General features: G+C 44.6%; 1 protein-coding gene across 1 annotated transcript in view; it reads right to left on the reverse strand.

Moving 5' to 3' along the window:
• Nucleotides 1-20,067, reverse strand: part of atp8b5b (ATPase phospholipid transporting 8B5b) — a 306,737-nt gene that overhangs the window by 254,248 nt on the left and 32,422 nt on the right. The window contains exons 3-5 of the mRNA XM_041183329.1: nucleotides 13,580-13,693; nucleotides 4,085-4,183; nucleotides 208-269 (exon numbers count right to left, since the gene is read on the reverse strand). Of these exons, the coding sequence (XP_041039263.1) occupies nucleotides 208-269; nucleotides 4,085-4,183; nucleotides 13,580-13,693 (275 nt within the window). The remainder of the gene's footprint in view (nucleotides 1-207; nucleotides 270-4,084; nucleotides 4,184-13,579; nucleotides 13,694-20,067) is intronic.

Consider the following 20,067-nt stretch of genomic DNA (forward strand, 5'->3'; position numbering starts at 1 on the left):
ATGGAAAGTTTACCACGGTAGTTTCCACTATAAATGTAAATATATAAATTTATAATGAGAAACAAATGGCATCAGAGCATGACAAAATATGACAACAGGCAGTAAGATTCTGTAGACAAGACATATACCAGAATATTATGTAATAATTATAAATAGAGAGATATTAATTTGAGGAAGACAAACAAATAGCAAAAGGATGTGACTTACTTCCCATTGATGAGAATCATAACCTCCCGATTGTTGACTTGATTGTCATTCTTATAGCGATGCTGGAAAATTAACCAAATGATAAAAATCAGTTAAGTTCAGAGAGAACTGCTGTCTAAATAGAGCAACACATACCAGTCTGTTTTGAAATTATGCAAAAACCATGTTTTCTGACTCGGCATGTCTCAATAAAAATAATGCATTTTATTTCTCAATATTATTACATGGGCCGGTGTCTCACTCAACTGTGCAGGTGAACTCAATCAGCTAAGAGCCAACAAACTGATTTAGGGAGGCAGAGGTTTATTTTAACAGGTAAGATTTCAAGGGAAACTAAATAGGACTAATAGTTGTAAATGAGTACACAAATCAGATAAGTTCCCATTTTAAACTATTTTTCCTTTGCCATTTTAAAATTTAAATAATGGGCAAAAATTTGACTTTCAGGAAGGAATAAAATAGGCAGATCAACCACCTGTTATCCCTAATAAAGTTAATGGAAAACAAAATGAGGCAGGAAGTATAACAGATGGCTGACATGTTCCCTGTTTAACACTCTGCTGAAGCTGAAAGTTCTGTCCAATAATTCTTACTCAGAAGTGAAAAGTAATTTCCAAGAGGCAGGAGGTTGGATTTTCTCACCATAAGAATGTGTATGCCCTCTTAAACACAAAGGTTAATTACACTTATGATGGCACAGAATCTCCAGAGTGGAATTTAAACTTACAACCTTCTGATTGAAGAAGAAGGTTCCACCCCAAGTAAAGACTAATACCCAAAATGATCAAGTGCATACTAAAGGCAAAGAATTAATAGCTACAAGTGCTTTACAACCAGTTTGTCCAAACGGGGTGGAGTACCCATAGTGCACGAGTTAAGTGATCATAAGAAACGTACAGATGAGGAAGGCTATTCAAACCATCTTAATTTATTCATACAGAGCAACCCAACATTCCTCCCCAATTGCTGTATCCAAAGGTGTCTTAATTGATTCCAGAATCCTTGATTCTACTACTCTGCCTGGATGTCCATTCGAAGTGATGAAGAACCTCTGGATATCAGTTCCAAAGTTACCTTTTAGACCATAAGACACAAGACATAACGACTTTTGCTCGTTATTTACTTGTAGCTCTTAATCTTATATGTTTTAATCACTTTATGTGCCTCTTTGATCATGCAAAAAAGTTCTTCTATTTTTTTTCTAAACTCTAGATCCCCAATAGCCTCTTGGTTCTACTCTGCATTGCCTCTAGTACTCGACTGAGTCACTCCTTTCTCAGCAACCATTCCTGGACATGATCCACAAGGTGCAATTTGACTGGAGCATTGAAGTTTGATTACAACTTCCTTTGAATTGTATTCTGTTTTGACTGTAAATCAAAATACTATTGACTTTGTTTGTTGTTATTCTGGATTGTATGAACAAATTGAAGCTGATTTTCACTTTGAGTGGACATAGGCAGGACGTAGGTGAGGTTATTAAATCTTTCCTGACACTATATCTTGGTTCTAGGCACCATGGCTTCCAGTCATGCCTTTTTAATTTAGTCGGATGGCTTCTTCCTCTGGTCCACAGGAAGCCCTTCTGGCCTTACTGCCTCCAGCATAACATCCAGGAAACAATCAGAGAACTGGGCAGCCATGTTTTCCTTATGTCCTTACCTCCTCCAGCTTTCAGAAGCAAGGTTTCCTACAAACATTCTGACTCGTGTCAGGGTCCCTTTAAATAGAGAGTCTTCATTCATAGAGTGTGGGTTGTCATCAGACGCGCCCTCTGTGATTGGTCAGGAAAACTGGAAATGGAGTGCTAATGCTGCAGCTGAATTAAAGAGCCACGGTAAAGCCTGCTGGCAAAACAGTCAGGTTCCTTACCCGCAACCAGCTACCCACCGCATGCGGGTCCATCAAGATAAAATTCTGATCTTTAAATTAATGACTAATGTATTAGTAATAAACTAAACATTAATTAGTCATTTAGTAGCTGAAATAAGGGACATGCTATCAAAGCTTTTCGTATTGCACTCATCAGGATAGCTTGCAAGAAATTTCCAACAATAAGGGGGAACAACAATTTATATTGCATGTAAAGAGAGTGCTGATTGGTTGGCAAGTAGACTCTGATTGGTGGAAGCGTTGCCATGGAGAATGCAGCATGGAACAGTTAACTGCCCAGCTTCATTCAAATTCAAACCAGGCAGGTCAACTCTGATTGGTCAAGGCATTGCCCTGGGGAATGAACCAGGAACTGACTGTTGCGTAAGCTTTTGTTTAGTTGAAAAAGGCGCAATATGTGGACATGTTCCTTATGTTTGCAAAGGACAGGCCCCATGTGTGAATATATGTGGCTTCAAGTGTGTAAAGCTGAGCCATACTGCAAGCTTGATCCCTGAGCCCGGGATTGTATCATACAGCACAGCCCTTTGGTTACGCACAACAGGTAAAGTACTGGCCATAGACAAGCAGCCATACTTGCAAAACAGTGTCCAACATAAGTTGTGATTCCGGGATTGGACAACATCTACTAAACAATCCTGACTGTGCTAAGAATTACATTGAAAGCCAATTTAAGATTGTCAGTCAGGCTCACAGGGTGGATAACTTACTCATGCTAGAAACCACATATATTCACACACAGGGCCTTGGTCCTTTACAGACAAGAGGAACATGTCCATACATTATGTGTTTTTCAACTAAACAAAAGCTTAAGAATCAGTCACTCCCTGGTTAATTTGCTGGGGCAATACCTTGACCAATCAGAGTCAACCTGCCTGGCTTGAATTTGAAGAAAGCTGGGCAGTTAACTGTTCCATGCTGCATTATCCATGGCAACGCCTCCACCAATAGGAGTCCACTTTCCAACTAATCAGCGCTATCTTCTCATGCAGTGTAAATTGTTGTTCTCCCATTATTGTTGGGAATTTCTTGCAAGCTATCCTGATGAGAGCAACTTGAAAAACTTTGATAGCGAGTCTCTTTTTCAGCAATACTTAAATATTAATTATTATGGTTTATGAACCTAAATCAAAAATATATGATGAATTTTAGCCATGAGGTATAAACCTGCGATTAACAACCATTTGTCTCAAATTCTTCCCTTCTCTGTTTCAACAGAGATTTTAAAATAAATGGTATGAAGCCCCGCTATTCTTTGGTAATGGCATAATTTGAGGGTCTATTCTTCTTACAATATAGAGGGAGTAAAGTTCTACAAAGATGTGCCCACTCATCCATCCAACTATTTCAAGGCACTGGAGAAAGCACAAGAAAGATTTACAGGGATGATACAGGAACTGGAATTAAACCTACCAGGAAAGACTGAAGAGGCTGGGGCTCTTTTTTGTCAAAAAGAGAAGGCTAAGGGATGACTTAATAACGGTCTTTAAAAATATGAGAGCTTTGATAGGGTAGATGTAGTGAAGATGGTTCCTCTTGTGGGAGACTATCGGTACAAGATAATCACTGATAAATCTAATAAGGAATTCAGGAGGAATTTATTTATCTATACGGCAGTCAGAAAATTGAACTTACTACCAAATGGGTACCACATAATTGAGATGAATAGCACAGGTGCATTTATTTGGAAGCTAAATTTAAAAAAGTACATATGAGAGAAAGGAATAGAAGAATATGCTGACGGGGTTAGATGAAATAGATCTGTTGAGCCAAGTGGCCTGTTTCTGTGGTGTAAATTCCAAGTAATTCTACGGACATTCGGTTGAAAGGCCATGAAAATCTTGGAAATCTATGTTTACTTAAATGAAGTTACAACAGGTTACCAAATAAAAACTCAACTGAAATTAACCTCCACAATATACTGAATCTTGAAGCTATTTAAATAAATAGCAAATAAAGAAATGGAATTGTAAAAAGAACTTACATAATCATCAATGGCATCTTTCACTGCTGTTATTATCAATACCAGCATTAAGGGTACAACAGTGGTATACCAGGACAAGGATGAAACTTGTGGAATAAGCTGAAAGAAGTAAGAGGGATATATTTAATAGATCCAAATAATAAAAATATCTTGTAAATAACTTGTAAATAAGGGATGACTTTTATTGCAGTGAAAGCATCAAATTTGTCATTAGATTGTAATATTTCAGAAATGAATAAAATGGTTTGAAACATACATTGTAGCTAAATTTTACACATGCATTTTTGGTTCCTGATTGTTTTAAAGGTAAAATTTCATTGTATTATATTAATTTGGTCCTGAGTAAAACAGCACAGAATGATAGCCTCATGACATTTTACTCAAAGTTCATTTACATTTTAATGACTCAGTCTGCTGCAACTGTTTTATTTGAAACTGCTTATCTTCTTTCCATATTTTTCATACAGAATGGATAGAATTTTACACCCACCTTGGAGGCAGATTAGTAGGCAGTGGGGGGGGGGGTGGCAGGCATAAAATTGGCACCATGCCATAAGCATTGTACCCAGCACCTACTCACCCAACCCCATCCCTGCAGCAATTTTATCTGTGGTGGGGGAGGCATCAGGAGGCCTGACTGCCTGTGGGCTAGTTTAGCCTATGGACTAATTAATGGTCACTTAAGCGGCTCCTCCTACCATTGCCGGGATTTTAGCTGCAGTGGGCAGAAGCCGGTGCCAAGTGTGAAGCCAGGCAGCTTTCACTGCTCGGGTTGGTGGTGAGCGTTAGGGCTTATCTCCTTTTCAGGCCTCTTGTGCTCATTAGCTCTCACCAGTGAAGGTTTTCCCTCTCCCACGTTTCCACTCGCCCTACCCTGTAAATGCCAGCAACCCCTGCCCCCCTCATCCCAGCTGGCATGTCTGTTCCCAGTGAGTCCCCTGCCCCACCCACAACTTAGCTTGGTGTGCAGCTCCAGTAATGATCATCGCTGGGAATTAGATGTAGTCCCAGACGTGACCACTGTTTCCAGTGGCACAGCTGAGAACAGAGAATTGCGGGCCATTTAATTAGTTAGCAGTTCTTGGAGGTGGGACCTCCCAGCTCAAGTCAATTAAGAGCTAGAGGGTCCCCACCCTGGCGAAAAAGCCAGTCAAATGTTTGTATATTGAAGACCATCATTTTATGCCAACAATAAATTTCTATCACGTGCATATGAGTTTTTTTACTGAAATATTAATATTTTAGCACTTAGATTTACTTCATAGCAAAACAACTTTTATTATAAAACTTCATAAAAGCATGTTTGTTGAAATTCAGGATATTTTAATTAATCTCAGAATTATACAACTTTAGGAAGCCTTTTGAACTCATCCATTCAGAAAACAGGGTTTCCTTAAGCTACTTCCGCTCCATCACAATAACTTTGGACATAAAGAGGGTTTTTGCAACGGTTCCAGTAAAATTACAGCACCAGAGTAGGAGGAGCTTGGATGAAATTCCCATTTAGAGAGCCTCCCCATCACAGCCTCAACAAAGCACCCAAATGATTTGAAACGACTTCGGCCTGAATTTTACCAATTGGGCAGCTGACCCAATGGCGGTGGTCAGGTGGAGGGGGAGGTGGGGGGGGTGCGGGCGGAACTCAGAAGGTGCGGGATATTCAGGTACACACAAGCAGGCAGCTGACCTTCTGAGTCATTTACAAGGAAGAACCAATTAAGGACCGGCAGGCAGGGGAGCCCACCAATTAAGGGATTTGGGCAGGTCATAATGCCAGCAACGTGCACTAATGCGGCATTTTTAAAGGCACATGCGCAGCATTTAGGAAGGGCGCAGACACAGGCAAAAACAAGGGGGTCAAGAGCAACACAGGCAATGAAGAATTGGCTTCAGGACAAGGAAGGGCTACTTCACAGTTCAGCAACACCTCCCAGGAGGCATTCCTGCAGGCAGAAAGAATAAAGAGAGATGTCTTGTTTCCAGGAGAAGGAGGAGAGCAGCAAGCCTAGTCAAGAAACGTGGAAACATAGAAACTCGGAGAAGTAGGCCATTCAACACTTCAAGCTTGCTCCATCATTCAATATGATCATGGCTGATCCTTTATCTCAATGCCATATTCCTGCTTTCTCTCCATACCCCTTGATGCCCCTAATATCCAAAAAAATGATCAATTTCTTTCTTGAATATACTCAGTGACCCGGCCTCCACAGCTTTTTGTGGCCCAGAATTCCACAGGTTGACCACCCTCTGAGTGAAGACATTTTTCCTCATCACAGTCCTAAATGGCCTGCCCTGGAGTCTGAGGCTGTGGCCTCTGGTACTAGACTGCCCAACCAGGGGAAACATCCTCCCTGCATCCAGTCTTTCTAGCCCTGTTAGGATTTTATACGTTTCAATCAGATTCCCTCTCATGCTTCTAAACTCTAGCCCAGTCGAACCAATCAGTCCTCATACAACAGTCCTGCCATCCCCAGTACCAATTCAGTGAACCTTCGCTGGACTCTTTCTATGACAAGTATACCTTTCTTAGGTAGGGAGACCAAAACTGCATGCAATACTCCAGCTGTGTTCTCACCACGGCCCTATATAACTGGCATCCCTGCTTCTGAACTCAAATCCTCTTGCAATGAAGGCCAATTTACCACTTGCCTTCCTAATTGCTTGCTGCACCTGGCTATTTACTTTCATTGACTGCTGTCAATTTCCCAATATATCACTATTTAAATAATACTCTGCCTTTCTGTTTTTCACATCGAAGCGTATAACTTCACATTTATCCATGTTATACTGCATCTGCCATCTGTTTGCCCACACACACAACTTGTCTAAATCGCCCTGGAGCCTCCTTGCATCCTCCTCACAACCCCGCCCAGTTTTGTGTTGTCAGCAAACTTGGAAATATTGCATTTGGTTCCCTCATCCAAGTCATTTCTATATGTTGTGAATAGCTGGGATCCAAACACTGATCCCTGTGGTACACCACTAGTCATCACCTGCCACCCGGAAAAAGACCCATTTATTCTCACTCTCTGTTTACGGTTTGTCAACAAATTCTCAATCTATGCCAATATATTACCCCCATCCCATGTGCTTTAATTTTGCCCACTAGCCTCTTATGTGGGACCTTATCAAAAGTTTTCCTGAAATCCAAATACACTACATCCACTGGTTCTCCCTTATCTATTCTACTAGTTACATCTTCAAAAAACTTCAATCAATTAGTTAAATATGATTTCCCTTGAATAAACCCATGCTGACTTTGTCTAATCCCATTAATGCTTTCCAAGTGTTCTGTTACCACGTCTTTTAGAATAAGACTCTAGCATTTTCCCCACTACTGATGTTAGGCTAATCGGTCTGTAACTCTCTGTTTTTTCGGTAACTCTCCTTTTTTAAATAGTGGGGTTACATTTGCCCCCCTTCAATCTGTAGGAACTGCTCCAGGGTCTATAGAATTTTGGAAGATGACCATCATTGCATCCAATATTTCCAAAGTCACTTCCTTTAATACTCTGGGGTGTTGATTATCAGGCTCTGTGGATTTTTCAGCCTTTAACCACATTAATTTCTCTAGCACCATTTTTTTTTTACTAATACTGATTTTGTTCAATTCTTCCCTTTCACTAGATCCTTGGTTCCCTAACATTTCTGGGAAATTATTTGTGTCCCTTTTTGTGAAGATAGAACCAAAATATGTGTTCAATTCTTCTGCCACTTCTTTGTTCCCTATTATAATTTCTCCCATTTCTGACTGTAAGAGACCCACATTTGTCTTCGCTAATCTTCACATATTTATAGAAGCTTTTACAGTCAGGTATTATGTTCCTTGCAAGTTTACTTTCTCACGCTCCATTTTCTCCTTCTTGATTGCTCTTTTTGTCCACTTTTGTTGAATTCTAAACTGCTCTCAATCCTCAGGCTTGCTGTTTTTTCTGGCAATTTTATGTGTCTCCTCTTTGGATCTAATACTATACCTAATTTATTTTCTGAGCCATGGATGAGCCACCTTTCCTGTTTTATTTTTGCACCAGTCAGGAATGAATAATTATTGTAATTCAAGCATACTTTCCTTAAATATAAGCTATTGCCTATGCACTGTCAACACTGCTAGTAAGGTTCCCCAATCTATCATTGCCAACTCGCGCCTCATACCCTTGTAGTTCCCTTTATTTAGATTCAAGGCCCTAGTTTCGGATTCAACTTCTTCACTCTCCATCCTCATGAACAATTCTATCATTTTATGATCGCTCTTCCCCAAGATTGTTAATTAATCCTTTCTCATTACACAATACCCAGTCCAGGATAGCCTGCTCTCTACTTAGTTCCTCAATGTATTGATCAAAAAAAACTATCACATACACACTCGAGAATCCCCCTCCACAGTATTATTGCTAATTTAGTTTGTCCAACCTATATGTAGAATAAAATCACCCATGATTGCAGTTGTACCCTTATTGCATGCGTCTCTAATTTCCTGCTTAATGCCTTCCCTTACATCTTCATTACTGTTTGGGAGCCTACAGACAGCCCTCACCAATGTTTTCTGCCCCTTGGTGTTTCTTATCTCTATCCAAATAGATTCCACATCTGATTTTCTGAGTCAATATCCTTCCTCACTATTGCATTGATTTCCTCCTTTACTAACAGAGCTACACCACCTCCTTTCCCTGGGTTTTTCTGTCCTTCCTAAATACTGAATACCCCTGGATGTTCAGTTCCCATCCTTGGTCACCCTGCAGCCATGTATCCGTAAGTGCAACTTTATCATAACTGTTTATATCTATTTGCGCTGTTAATTCATCTACCTTATTGTGAATGCTCCGCACATTAAGATACAATGCCTTTAGACTTGTCTTTTTAACCTTGTTAGTCACCTTAGCTTTATTTTGCACTATGACCCCATTTGTTTTTCACCCTTGTTTGTTCTGCCTTCCACTTTTGCTTCTTACTTATCTGTCTTTAGTTTCTATACTTGTTTCCTCCTTCCCCGTCTCCCTGCTCAGGTTCCCATCCCCCTGCCATTCTAGTTTAAACCCTCCCCAACCACACTAGCAAACACCCTCCCGAAGACGTTGGTCCTGGTCCTGCCCAGATGCAACCCATCCTGTTTGTACTGGTCCCACCTTCTCCAGAATCAGTCCCAGTGTCCCAGGAATCTGAATCCCTCCCCCCAACACCATTTCTTCAGCCATGTATTCATCTGATATATCATATTATTTCTACTCTCGCTAGTACTTGGCACTGGTCATAATCCTGAGATTACTACCTTTGAGGCCCTACTTTTTAATTTACATCCTAACTCCCTATATTCAGCTTATAGGACCTCATCCCTATTTTTACCTATGTCATTGGTATCAATATGTACCACGACCATTGGCTGTTCACCCTCCCCCTTCAGAATGCTCTGCAGCCTCTCCGGGACATCCTTAACCCTGGCACCAGGGAGACAACATACCATCCTGGAGTCCCTTTTGTGGCTGCAGAAATGCTTGTTTGTTCCCCTTACTATTGAATCCCCTAACACCATAGTCCTACCACTCTTCTTCCGCTCCTCTTGTCTTGTGCAGCAGAGCCACCCGCGGTATCATGGACTTGGCTCCTGCTGTTTTCCCTTGAGAAGTCATCTCCCCCAACAGTAACCAAAATGGTATATCTGTTAGAGAGGGGGATGACCACAGGGATTCTGTACGACCTTCCTTCCTCTAATCTGCCAGTTGGTCACCCATCCCCTTTCTGCCTGTTCAGTCTTTACCTGTGGCGTGACCACCTCACTGAACATGCTGTCCACGATAATCTCAACATCGCGGATGCTCCACAGTGAATCCACCTGCAGCTACAGCTCCAAAATGCGGTTAGCCAGTAGCTACAGCTGGACACACTTCCTGCACACATGGTCGTCATGGACACTGGAAGTGCGTGTGAGCTCTGCTGCCATGACTTCCCTTTAGATTAAGCTCGTTAGTTACTCCCTTTAAAGAATACCAATTATGCTAGGGGCCTAATTCCACTCCAAACACTCCCAAAACAGTCCAAAGTCCTCACCTTATTTTGTTTAAGCTAATGAACTGCAGCAGTTTAATTAGTAGAAAAAGTAGAAGCAGAAATACTCACCTGACCCTACTTACCAACTAGCTGCCTCCCCTGCGTCATGTCACTTCTTGAATCGCGATATCCTGGCACCACTTTTAGCCCTGAGTCTAGCTCCCGCTCTTTTTAAACCTCCGCTCTGACTCTCAGCTCCCACTTCCAGCCTCCCCAGAAGGCTGGAAGTGGGAGACATAGTAAGCAGACAAGAAGTCATTGCAAGAACCTTTTTTATGTTCTTTCATAGAAAGTGGGCATTGTTGGCAATTGTGCATTTGTTGCCATTGCCAATTGTCCTTGAGAAAGTGGTGATGAGCCACCCTCTTGAATTGCTGCAGACCATTTGGTGCAGGTACACCCACAGAGCAGTTAGGAAGGGAGTTCCAGGATTTTGATCCAGCAACAGTATAGTTCCAAGTCAAGATGGTGTGTGGCTTGGAGGGGAACTTATGGTGTTCCCATGCATCTGCTGCTCTTGTCCTTCTAGGTGACAGAGGTTGGGATGCTGTTGAAGAAGCCTTGGTGAGTTTCTGCAGCGTATCTTGTATATCGTACACACGGCTACCACTGTGCTTCAGTGGTGGAGGGCATGAATGTTGAAGGTAGAGAAAGGAGCATCGATCAAGCAGGATGCTTTGTGGTTGCTGAGCTTCTTGAAGGTTGAAGCTACGCTCATCCAGGCAAGTGGAGAGTATTCCATCAAACTCCTGACTTGTGTCTTGTGGGAAGACTTTGGGAGACAGAAGGTGAGTTATTGGCCTCATCCCCAGCCTCTGAACTGATCTTGTAGCCACAGTATTTATATGGCTGATCCAGTTCAGTTTCTAGTCAATGTAGCCTTCAGGATTGATAGTGGGAATGTAGCAATGGTAATGCCATTGAATGTCAAAGGGACACAATTAGATTCTCTCTTGATGGAGAAAGATAGTCGTAGCCTGGCACTTGTGTGGTGCGAGCATCACTTGTCACTTATCAGAAGCGGAGTGGGAAGAGATTTCATGACCTAATGTGGTCTAGAAAGATGAGTGGTGTTGAGTTGCAAACTGGAAATCCAGCGTGAATTCAAAGACGTCCATTAAATGTGAGGCCAGGTGATCAGCCCATGTTTAGGGCAACACCAGGCGCTAATATCCACATTGAAGTGTCCAGTTTATGTGCACTCGAATCCCATGATCAGTGACGGGTGAATGCTGCATTGAGATGGCTGAACAGCCAAGTCACCATACCACTCAGTGCATGGTGCTGCACATGTATAGTATCTCAAAGTGACCAGTATTCTGGAGGCCATGAGACAGGAGCAGAGTGGGAAGAGATTTCATGACCTAATGTGGTCTAGAAAGGTGAGTGGTGTTGAGTTGCAAACTGGAAATCCAGCGTGAATTCAAAGACATGCATTAAATGTGAGGCCAGGTGATCATCCCATGTATATGGCAACACCAGGCGATAACATCCACTGCATATGTCTGTGCTTACAGGGAAAGTGTGTTCATAATGCTTCTGATCAAGTGGAGACACCAGGGCTTGGTTGAGTTATCAGTTGTTTCACTTGAATCATGTCTCTCCATCAGATACAGCAGCAGTAAGAAACGAGGACTCTTGCTACAATGGAATGTTCAGGCATGCAGTACTATCAGAAGATACTGAGCCACTTTATTCCAACACATCCTCCACCAGCACAAACATACGCTGAACAGTAAATTTTGTTGCATAAAGAACAAGTGTCACAATCTGGTGAACATTGCACAGATGCACCAGAGGAAGTGACAGAGGCAATGACAGCTGTGGGCACTTCCCCTCGGAGAAGTGAGAAGAGGCCCAGTGATGCTCAGCTTCATGCAGATGGTGAGCCTCTGGTGTCATCAGTAAAATTGCAGTTGCTTCAGCAGTTGCATCAAATGTATGAACATTCGTTGGAGTTTCCAGGGGCAGTGCAGCTGCATCCACAAGTTTTGGAGGAGTAGATCCATGCCATGAGTTGCGACACTTCTATGGCATGTGAGTACATGGTGCCCTCCATTGGGAGAGTGGTTAGCATCTTGGAGAGAGACATGGAGCACAAAACCGAATAGATGCAAGAGATGTGCACAGACCTCCAGAGCATGGCCTCATCCATGAGATCTACGGAGCAATGAGTGGGCAAGATGGGCCAGCCGTGCATCTCCCATGGCAAGGAGCTGAGCCACTCCAGGCAACCAAGGAAGTACATGTAGGGCCTGAAAGGGTAGAGAAAAGTCAGGCTGAAGGAAATGGAGGCTCCTCACAAACTTTGACAGCAGAAGGCAGATCCTCAATGCTGCATATGGTCTTCTTCGCTGAGGCAGCCTTGCACAAAAATAGGTGGCCCCAAATGTGGCAAGCCACAGTAGGATTCAGGCACCAAGAAGCCACGGCTATTTAATACACTACAGCAAGAAAGTCTGCAGAGCTCCATATCAACTCCAGGTGCAGGATGGAACACTGGTAGAAGCAACCATAAACGAGAGCATAAATGCATGGACAAATGCATGGACCAGAACTTGGGGTTTCACTGGGAGATAATAATTTAAGTGCAGAAGCCTTTAACGTTTAACAAAACAAATGAGCAGGCAAGTGGCAGATGGAATTCAATACATGAGAAGTGTGGGGAGATGCATTTTAGCATTGTGAACCTGATATCAGTTTAGATTGGACAGAGTACTCAAGGAGTGTACTAACAAACTAGTGCACTGAAGAGGCATGCAACTACTCCCTAGCCTATATCCTCTGGAGTTTAGCAGAATGAGATGTGATCTCATTGAAACATAAAAGATTCCGAAGGGTCTTGACAGGGTAGACAACGAGAGGTAATTTCTGCTGGCTGCAAAATGTAAAACAGTTTCAGGATAAGAGGATAATCATTTAGGATTGGGATGAGGAGAACTTTCTTCACTCAAAGATTTGTGAATCTTTGAATTTCTCTACCCCAGGGGGTTGTGGATGCTCCATCGTTGACTATATTTAAGGCTGGGATAGGCAGATTTTTGTTCTCTAAGGGAATCAAGGGATATGAGGTGCAGTTTGGAAAATAGAGTTGAAGCCCAAGATCAGCCATGATCATATTGAATGGCAGAGCAGGCTTAATAAACCGTATGGTCTGTTGCTCCTATCTCTTGAAATCTTGTGTTCTCAAAGGACATGAATTCACAGGAAAGACTGGAAATGTTTTGTTATTTACTATTGAAAGGGAATTACTTTGAGAGGAATTCATTGAACAATATAACAATTTGTATTTATATAGGATTTCATGTAGGAAATGTCCAAAGGAGCTGCACAGAAGCCTCAACTGGCAAAAATCAATGCCAAACCAAAGGAGGAGTCATTAAGGTGACGAAAAGTTGGGCCAAACTGGTGGGTTTTAAGGTAACATAAAGATAGATTAAGATAAACACTTACCTGCAAAATAAGTAAAAATAAAAAATAGGCATTGGCAATTCGCTGAAATTGTTCAAACAAGTTGATTGGCAAGAATGTGAAAACGTTATATTTGGAGGTTTTAATTCGATTGTTCTGAAATGAAAAACAAAATTTGGTAAATACATGAAATTAAATAACATATTAATTACAATGTGCTCACATCAATGTCCTGGTGATTGTTGCAAAAGATGTGATTAGGAAGGGTTGCATTATGTAATTTAAATAATTTAAAAATAAAATATGTTTCATTTAATGACTATAGAAATGTGAAGAGAACATTTTATTTCTTACGAGGATGCATGATAACAAATCAAGTAGAAAGGAGCACCTTCAAACAAACACAGGGGAACCCCTTTTGTATTAATTTTTTGGCAGAAATCTCATAACATTTTTTGCCTGTTCCTCTTCTACAGAGTTGATCAATAAAAGTTTTTAAAAAAATCTATTTCAATGCTTGTAAAAATAAGATATGGCTCTTGTGTAAAAAAGTCAGCAACTATGTGCTGAATTTTCCCAGCCCCATGGAGATGGGTTTGAAGCCTGTGGAGGGGGGCTGGGAAAGCAGCGGGAAACCCTGTTAGAATTGCTCCTCAATGCTGTCCCACCTCTGGGCGACTCTCTCAGAGGCAGGCTGCCAAGGAAATCAGCAGCTCACAGGGCTGAGCAGGCAATAAAAATAATAAGGACTATTTTCCCCCAGCACTGCAACTTTCCTGGTGTCGCACATGCTCCACACTCTGTTGGGAGCTGGGCCATGTTGCAGAGGTGATCTCTTGCCGGGAGCTCAGCAGGCCACAGGTGGTTGAATTAATTGGCAGCATTAGCGGCTGCAATGCTCACAGGGGTCCGGAAGCAGCTGCAGCACTCTTCTGGAGCGGTCAATCTTCCATCCTTAGGAGCTTTGCAGTACTTTTTCACCACTGAAGAGGGAGCCCTTCATGAATGCCTTCAGTTTGAAGAGTCCCCTAAGTCTCCCTCTTCTCCAACAGTGCTCACCTCTCTCAGTCTGTATTGCAGAGATTGCTACTGACCATGAATCCCACCATGAAATTAAACTCAATTAATAAATCTGGAACTCAAAGCTAGTCTCAAGAATAATGACCATGAAAACTATTATCGGTGCGCCCGACCCGATTAGGAGTAAAATAGTTCACGATGACGTCGGGCGAACGTCCCAATGTCATTGTCCACTCGTGCAATATTTTGCTCGGTGGACACGTGCTGGTACCAAGCCACTTAAGGCCCTTAACAGTCCAACTGACTGATTTTACTTTGCCTGTGCAATTTTTTGCTCATCACATGAGCAAAATGGGCAGGCGGCTAGCCAACATTTTCACAAACCTCATCCAAGAGCAGGCTAAAAAGGGTCAGCAGCATTGCCAGTGTGAGTAGTGAGCAGTTTTGGAGATAGTTTGCAGCTGGTTGCTTATTGGTACTTGGCAGCTTCATCTCTGTTTGGGGCTTCATTCTTAGCATTTCCAAGCTTCATTTCAGGACTCATTGCTGTCTGCCATGGCCTCAGAGGATTTAGACCATGTGGACCCTTCCAGATATGAGACAGCCTTCCCTTACCCTGGTAATGGGGATTGTGGTCTCTGCTGGAGACATCTCCTCTGAGGAGGAAGAGAGGGGCAGAAGGGGGAGGAGGCCAGGTGTCTCAATGCAGCTTTCAAGGGAGGGACTTATAGGAGGAGAGGTGCAGGCACAAGGGTCAGCAGGAAGCCCAAGGCGGAAGGGGCCGCAGAAGAATCATGCTGCCAGGGTTTACAGGCGGCGATGCAACTATCCCAATATGTCCGAGGTGCAATGTCAAAGGAGGCTCCGCCTCTTCAGGGGGAGCGTCACCTCCATTTGTCACATGATTGGCCCTGAGATCAGTTCCAACTATGTGGGTGGACACCCAATGCCAGTGGCTTTGAAGGTCACAGTAGCCCTCAACGTCTATGCCACCAGCTCTTTCCAGGGCTCAGTGGGGGATCTTTGTGGAGTCTCCCAATCAGCTGTCCACTGTTGCAACAAGCTGGTGACAGAAGCTATGTTCAGATGGGCACTGACCTTTATTCTTTACCATACAGATGAGGCCAGCCAGGCTGAGCAAGCCAGAGGCTTTGCAGCGATTGCTGGGTTCCCCAGCGTCCAGGGTGCCATTGACTGCACACATGTGGCCATCAAAGCACCGGTGGGTGAGCCCGGGCCTTCGTCAACAGGAAGCAATTCCACTCCATGAACATGCAGATAGTGTGACCACAGGATGCAGATTCTGAAAGTTTGTGCAAGGTACCCTGGCACGTACATCCTGAGACACTCCCAGGTGCCGAGGCTCTTCAGTGCTCCAGCCCAAATGGATAGATGGCTGTCGAATAACAGGGGCTATCAATTGAAGAGGTGGCTCATGATGCCTCTCTGCCATCCAAGAACAGAGGCAGAAAAGCATTAAAATACAAGTCATACTTCCACATGGACGGCGGTAGGGAGGATTATAGGTCTTCTCAAAATGCGCTTCCAGTGCTTGGACCGTTCAGGGGGAACACTGCAACACTCGGCAGAGCAGGTATCACTGATCATGGTTGTATGCTGCGCTCTCCACAATCTGACACTGGCACTGGGGGGACCCACTGGAGGAAGGGGATCTTAACGCAGCTGCACATGCCACAGATGATGAGTCCGGTAGTGAGTCAGAAGAGGAGCAAGGTGAGGAGAACACTGAGGGCGTGGAGCCAGACCTCCATAAACTCCTGGGAGGCAGGGACACCAGGGATGTCTTGATTCAACGTTCCTTCAGCTAAACTACTAAAGATCAGCTTCAAATGCATGCCAGGGCTGCCTCCTCCGTCCCGGATGTCTGAATGGACCCTTTCATTTGAACACATAGAACAATAAAGTTCAGAGCCACTTAGGTCCAGTATTACATACTGGTGTACCCTGCACCAATAAAATAAAAAGGTGTAGCATACACAGGCCATGATAACAAAAACAAAATTTATCTCCTTGAGCAGAATCTTCGTCTTGGCAAGCGGGGGCGGGGCCCACTCGCTGAGGCATAAAACGACACATGGTGACGTCGGGCGTGCGTCCTAATGTCACCGCACGCCATTCTGATTTTCAGTTCAGCGAGCATGCATCCGAGTCAGCTGCGCGCCTCTGCCAAACGTTCAAAGGTCTATTAAGGCCAGTTAACTATCAGTTGAAACAGTAAACTGAGCTGCCGATCCAACCTTAAGGTTGGCGGGCAGGCAAAGAGCCCAAGTGCCTTTGCATTTTTCATGGAAACTCATCCATGGGCGGAATGAGGTTTCACAAAGGTTTTTAAAGGTTTGAAAAAAATTTTAATAAAATTCATAGACATGTCCCAGCTCATTTAATAGTTTCACATGAGGGGACATGTCCCTAAAATTTTTTTTTCCTTTATTAAAGTTTTTTAAACTTAAACTGATCTCCCTGAGGCAGCTCTGTGCCTCAGGGAGATTTTGTGCTCTTTTGTGCGCATGCGTGCGAAAGAGTACAGGCCCCGACTCAGGCAACGACTCCTGCCCCCCCCGCCCGCCCACCCGCACAGGTAGTGCTCAGCGCTTCTGGGCGCACGTCACGCTGGGCAGGCCTTAATTGGCCCGCCCACGTAAAATGGTGACACCCAGCTCATCACAGGTGGCGACTGGCTGCGCGCACGCCTGCGCCCGCTCCCGCACAATCTCCCCAACAGGGAGAAAATTCTTCCCCTTGTGACAGTTCAAAACCATTTACATAAACGTTTCTGGTCTTCAATCCCGGAGCAGTATAGATAAAGTAAACAGAAATGAAGATAAAATCAGTCGTGACCCATCCCTCTTATGCTCATTGAGCCTTTAACTGATATTTGCAAGTGCAACCTCTAGGTGCTCCCCCCTCGCTGGCACCAGCATTGGATACAGCCTGCTGATTCTGCTGTCTTGTTGGCCTTGACCTTGGCAGTCGTCCTCTGGCCTGTGCTGGCCCCGCCTGGGAGTGAGCAGCCAGTGCCACAGCTGGCATCTTCTCGGTCGCCACAGCCTCATCAGGTGCCACAGTCACTGGTGGAAGGGTGAAGGAGCTGCTGCTGTCATCCCGGATGCCATGAGAGGAGCCCGCAGAGATGACAGACAGCTCATGCACCAACGTGGGGTCGATCTGGACCTCCCTACACACCATTGATGGAAGGCCACCTAGCTGGGATATTGGGTGCCTCATCCATCTCCCACTCTGACACTGACCACCTGAGGTCAGTGCTGTGTGAGAGCTTGTAGGTCTGAGTGCAACTTCAGGAACCCCTCTTCCTGTCCCTGGAGCTGCCTCTCCGTGGGAGTTGCACCCTCTCAATGAAGCAGGCAGTGCACTTGCCCATGACAGTCAACGCAGTGCTCACGCTCTGCATGGACTCCTCCATCACGGAGTCCATATCATACAGACCCTCATGGATCTCCGCCATATCCTCCCGCACATCTCACTGGGAATCCAGCATCTGTCGCCTAATGGGCGACTTCAGAGGCTCATCGTCAGTCTTCGACCGAGCATCATCCTGGTCCCCAGCAGTCCTCCAACTGTTGTCGCCCAGGGCACTCTCTGCCTCCCCCTGCACCTCAAGTGACTGTGAAGTGCCCTCACTAACGTGCACCAAGATACTAGCCACTGATATAATGCCGACCAAGGTGCTGGTATCTGCACTGGTGCCAGCTTCAGGGAGCAGGTATGATGCAAGTGAAAATGACACCTGATGGTCTTCCAGTGTTAGGGGAGGCCCTACGATGTCTGCAGAACGGACGCCTGCTGGCGAACCTAAAAGGGAGAAGGACATGTCATTAGTTAAAGTCATCACACTATCACTGCGTATGCCAGGCACCCTGATGGGATAATGGAGATCAGCAGCATGGTGCCATCTTCTTTCAAAGATCAATGGAGATTCCAGGTTCGAGGCTCACATCAGTGAAGAGACTATACTAGATTGGTCCCACAATCCAAAAGTCTCACCTTTGCACACTGCCTTCGTCTTACCTTTTTCGTCTGGCATCCCTGCCTCTCCATACTCGGTTGAACAGGGGAGCGTGCCGGCTCTTGAGTTCGAGGGCATCCTGCCTGAACCGGGAGATCAGCAGAAGGTTGAGCAGGCCTCCACCTGTATGTGCCCTCTCAGCTTGGTTATGGCTTGTCTTCTCCTGAAAGGGCAGGGGAGCATTGATTCGTCCACTGCAGCGCCATTACAGCCTGGCCAACCCCAGCTGAGGAGCACCTGGAAGGTCACATCCGAGTGGTTCTCAAGCCACAAGGCACTCAGTCCAAACGGCCAGGGCTTACCCCCTTGGCCAGCTCCAACATGATTGACAGTTGGCACTCAGACTCTTACACCCCTGAAGTCCACGGGGGGACGGCCACACCTTAACACTTCTGCACACTGACCCATGCCAACACGGTACTCACCCTTCCTGAGCACAGCAGGTCATTGAAACGATTCTGGCACTGGACCCAGATGCACAGCACCACATCATGGCTGCTCACCTGAGTTGCCACCTCTTCCCATCTCTGGGGACAAGGTGTCCCTCCTGGCAGCCACCTCTTACAGGAGGGCAGTGAGGCACTCATCAGAAAAGCAGAGTGCCAACCTAAACTCTCCTCCCTCTTGGCGTTTGCAGCCGCACTCGAGTCCATCATTAGAATGGCAGACAAAAGTCGTTCCCTGGTACCTTTTCTGGGGCTACTTGGGCAGGTTTTAAACAGCCTGCCTGGTTGCAACTGGACCTGGCGGCCGACAGGCCCCCGCCCCCACTCGGCCCTTGTTGGCCAGTGCGGGACTGCATTTCACGCTGGGTGGGCCTTAATTGGCCTGCCAGCATGAAATCGCGGGGGCCCGATCACAGGCGACGGTCGGTTTCACAGCCGCTCCCACACCCACCCGCTGAGGAGAAAATCTGACATATATTTTTTACCATTTAAAATGCAAGTACTACTTCCATTGTCCACAGTTTCTGAACTTCTGCCATGAACCTGCAATGGGTTCCTTCAGTTCAACGCAGGGAGTAGGATAATTTGCTTTATGAAGTGATAAAAGCAGTTTGTGTAAAAACAGGAAAGATACCTTGATGGAAAATTTCAATCAAATCAACCTAACTTGAGAATATTTAAACGGTCTCAAGTTAGAGTAAATATAATGTATGACTACTCTATGATTCAGCACATAAAAGAAACCATGAGAGACATAGTGACCTTTTTTTATTCATTTAGGAGTTGCGGGCTTCGCTGGCTGGGCCAGCATTTGTTGCCCATCCCTCGTTGCCCTTGAGAAGGTGGTGGTGAGCTGCCTTCTTGAACCGCTGCAGTCCATTGTAGCGTAGGTACACCCACAGTGCTTTTAGAGAGGGTGTTCCAGGATTTTGACCCAGTAACAGTGAAGGAATGGTGATATATTTCCAAGTCAGGATGGCGTGTGACTTACAGGGGAACTTCCAGGTGGTCGTTTTCCC

This window comes from Carcharodon carcharias, chromosome 1 (genome assembly GCF_017639515.1).
Source record: "Carcharodon carcharias isolate sCarCar2 chromosome 1, sCarCar2.pri, whole genome shotgun sequence".
Taxonomy (NCBI): Eukaryota; Metazoa; Chordata; class Chondrichthyes; order Lamniformes; family Lamnidae; genus Carcharodon; species Carcharodon carcharias.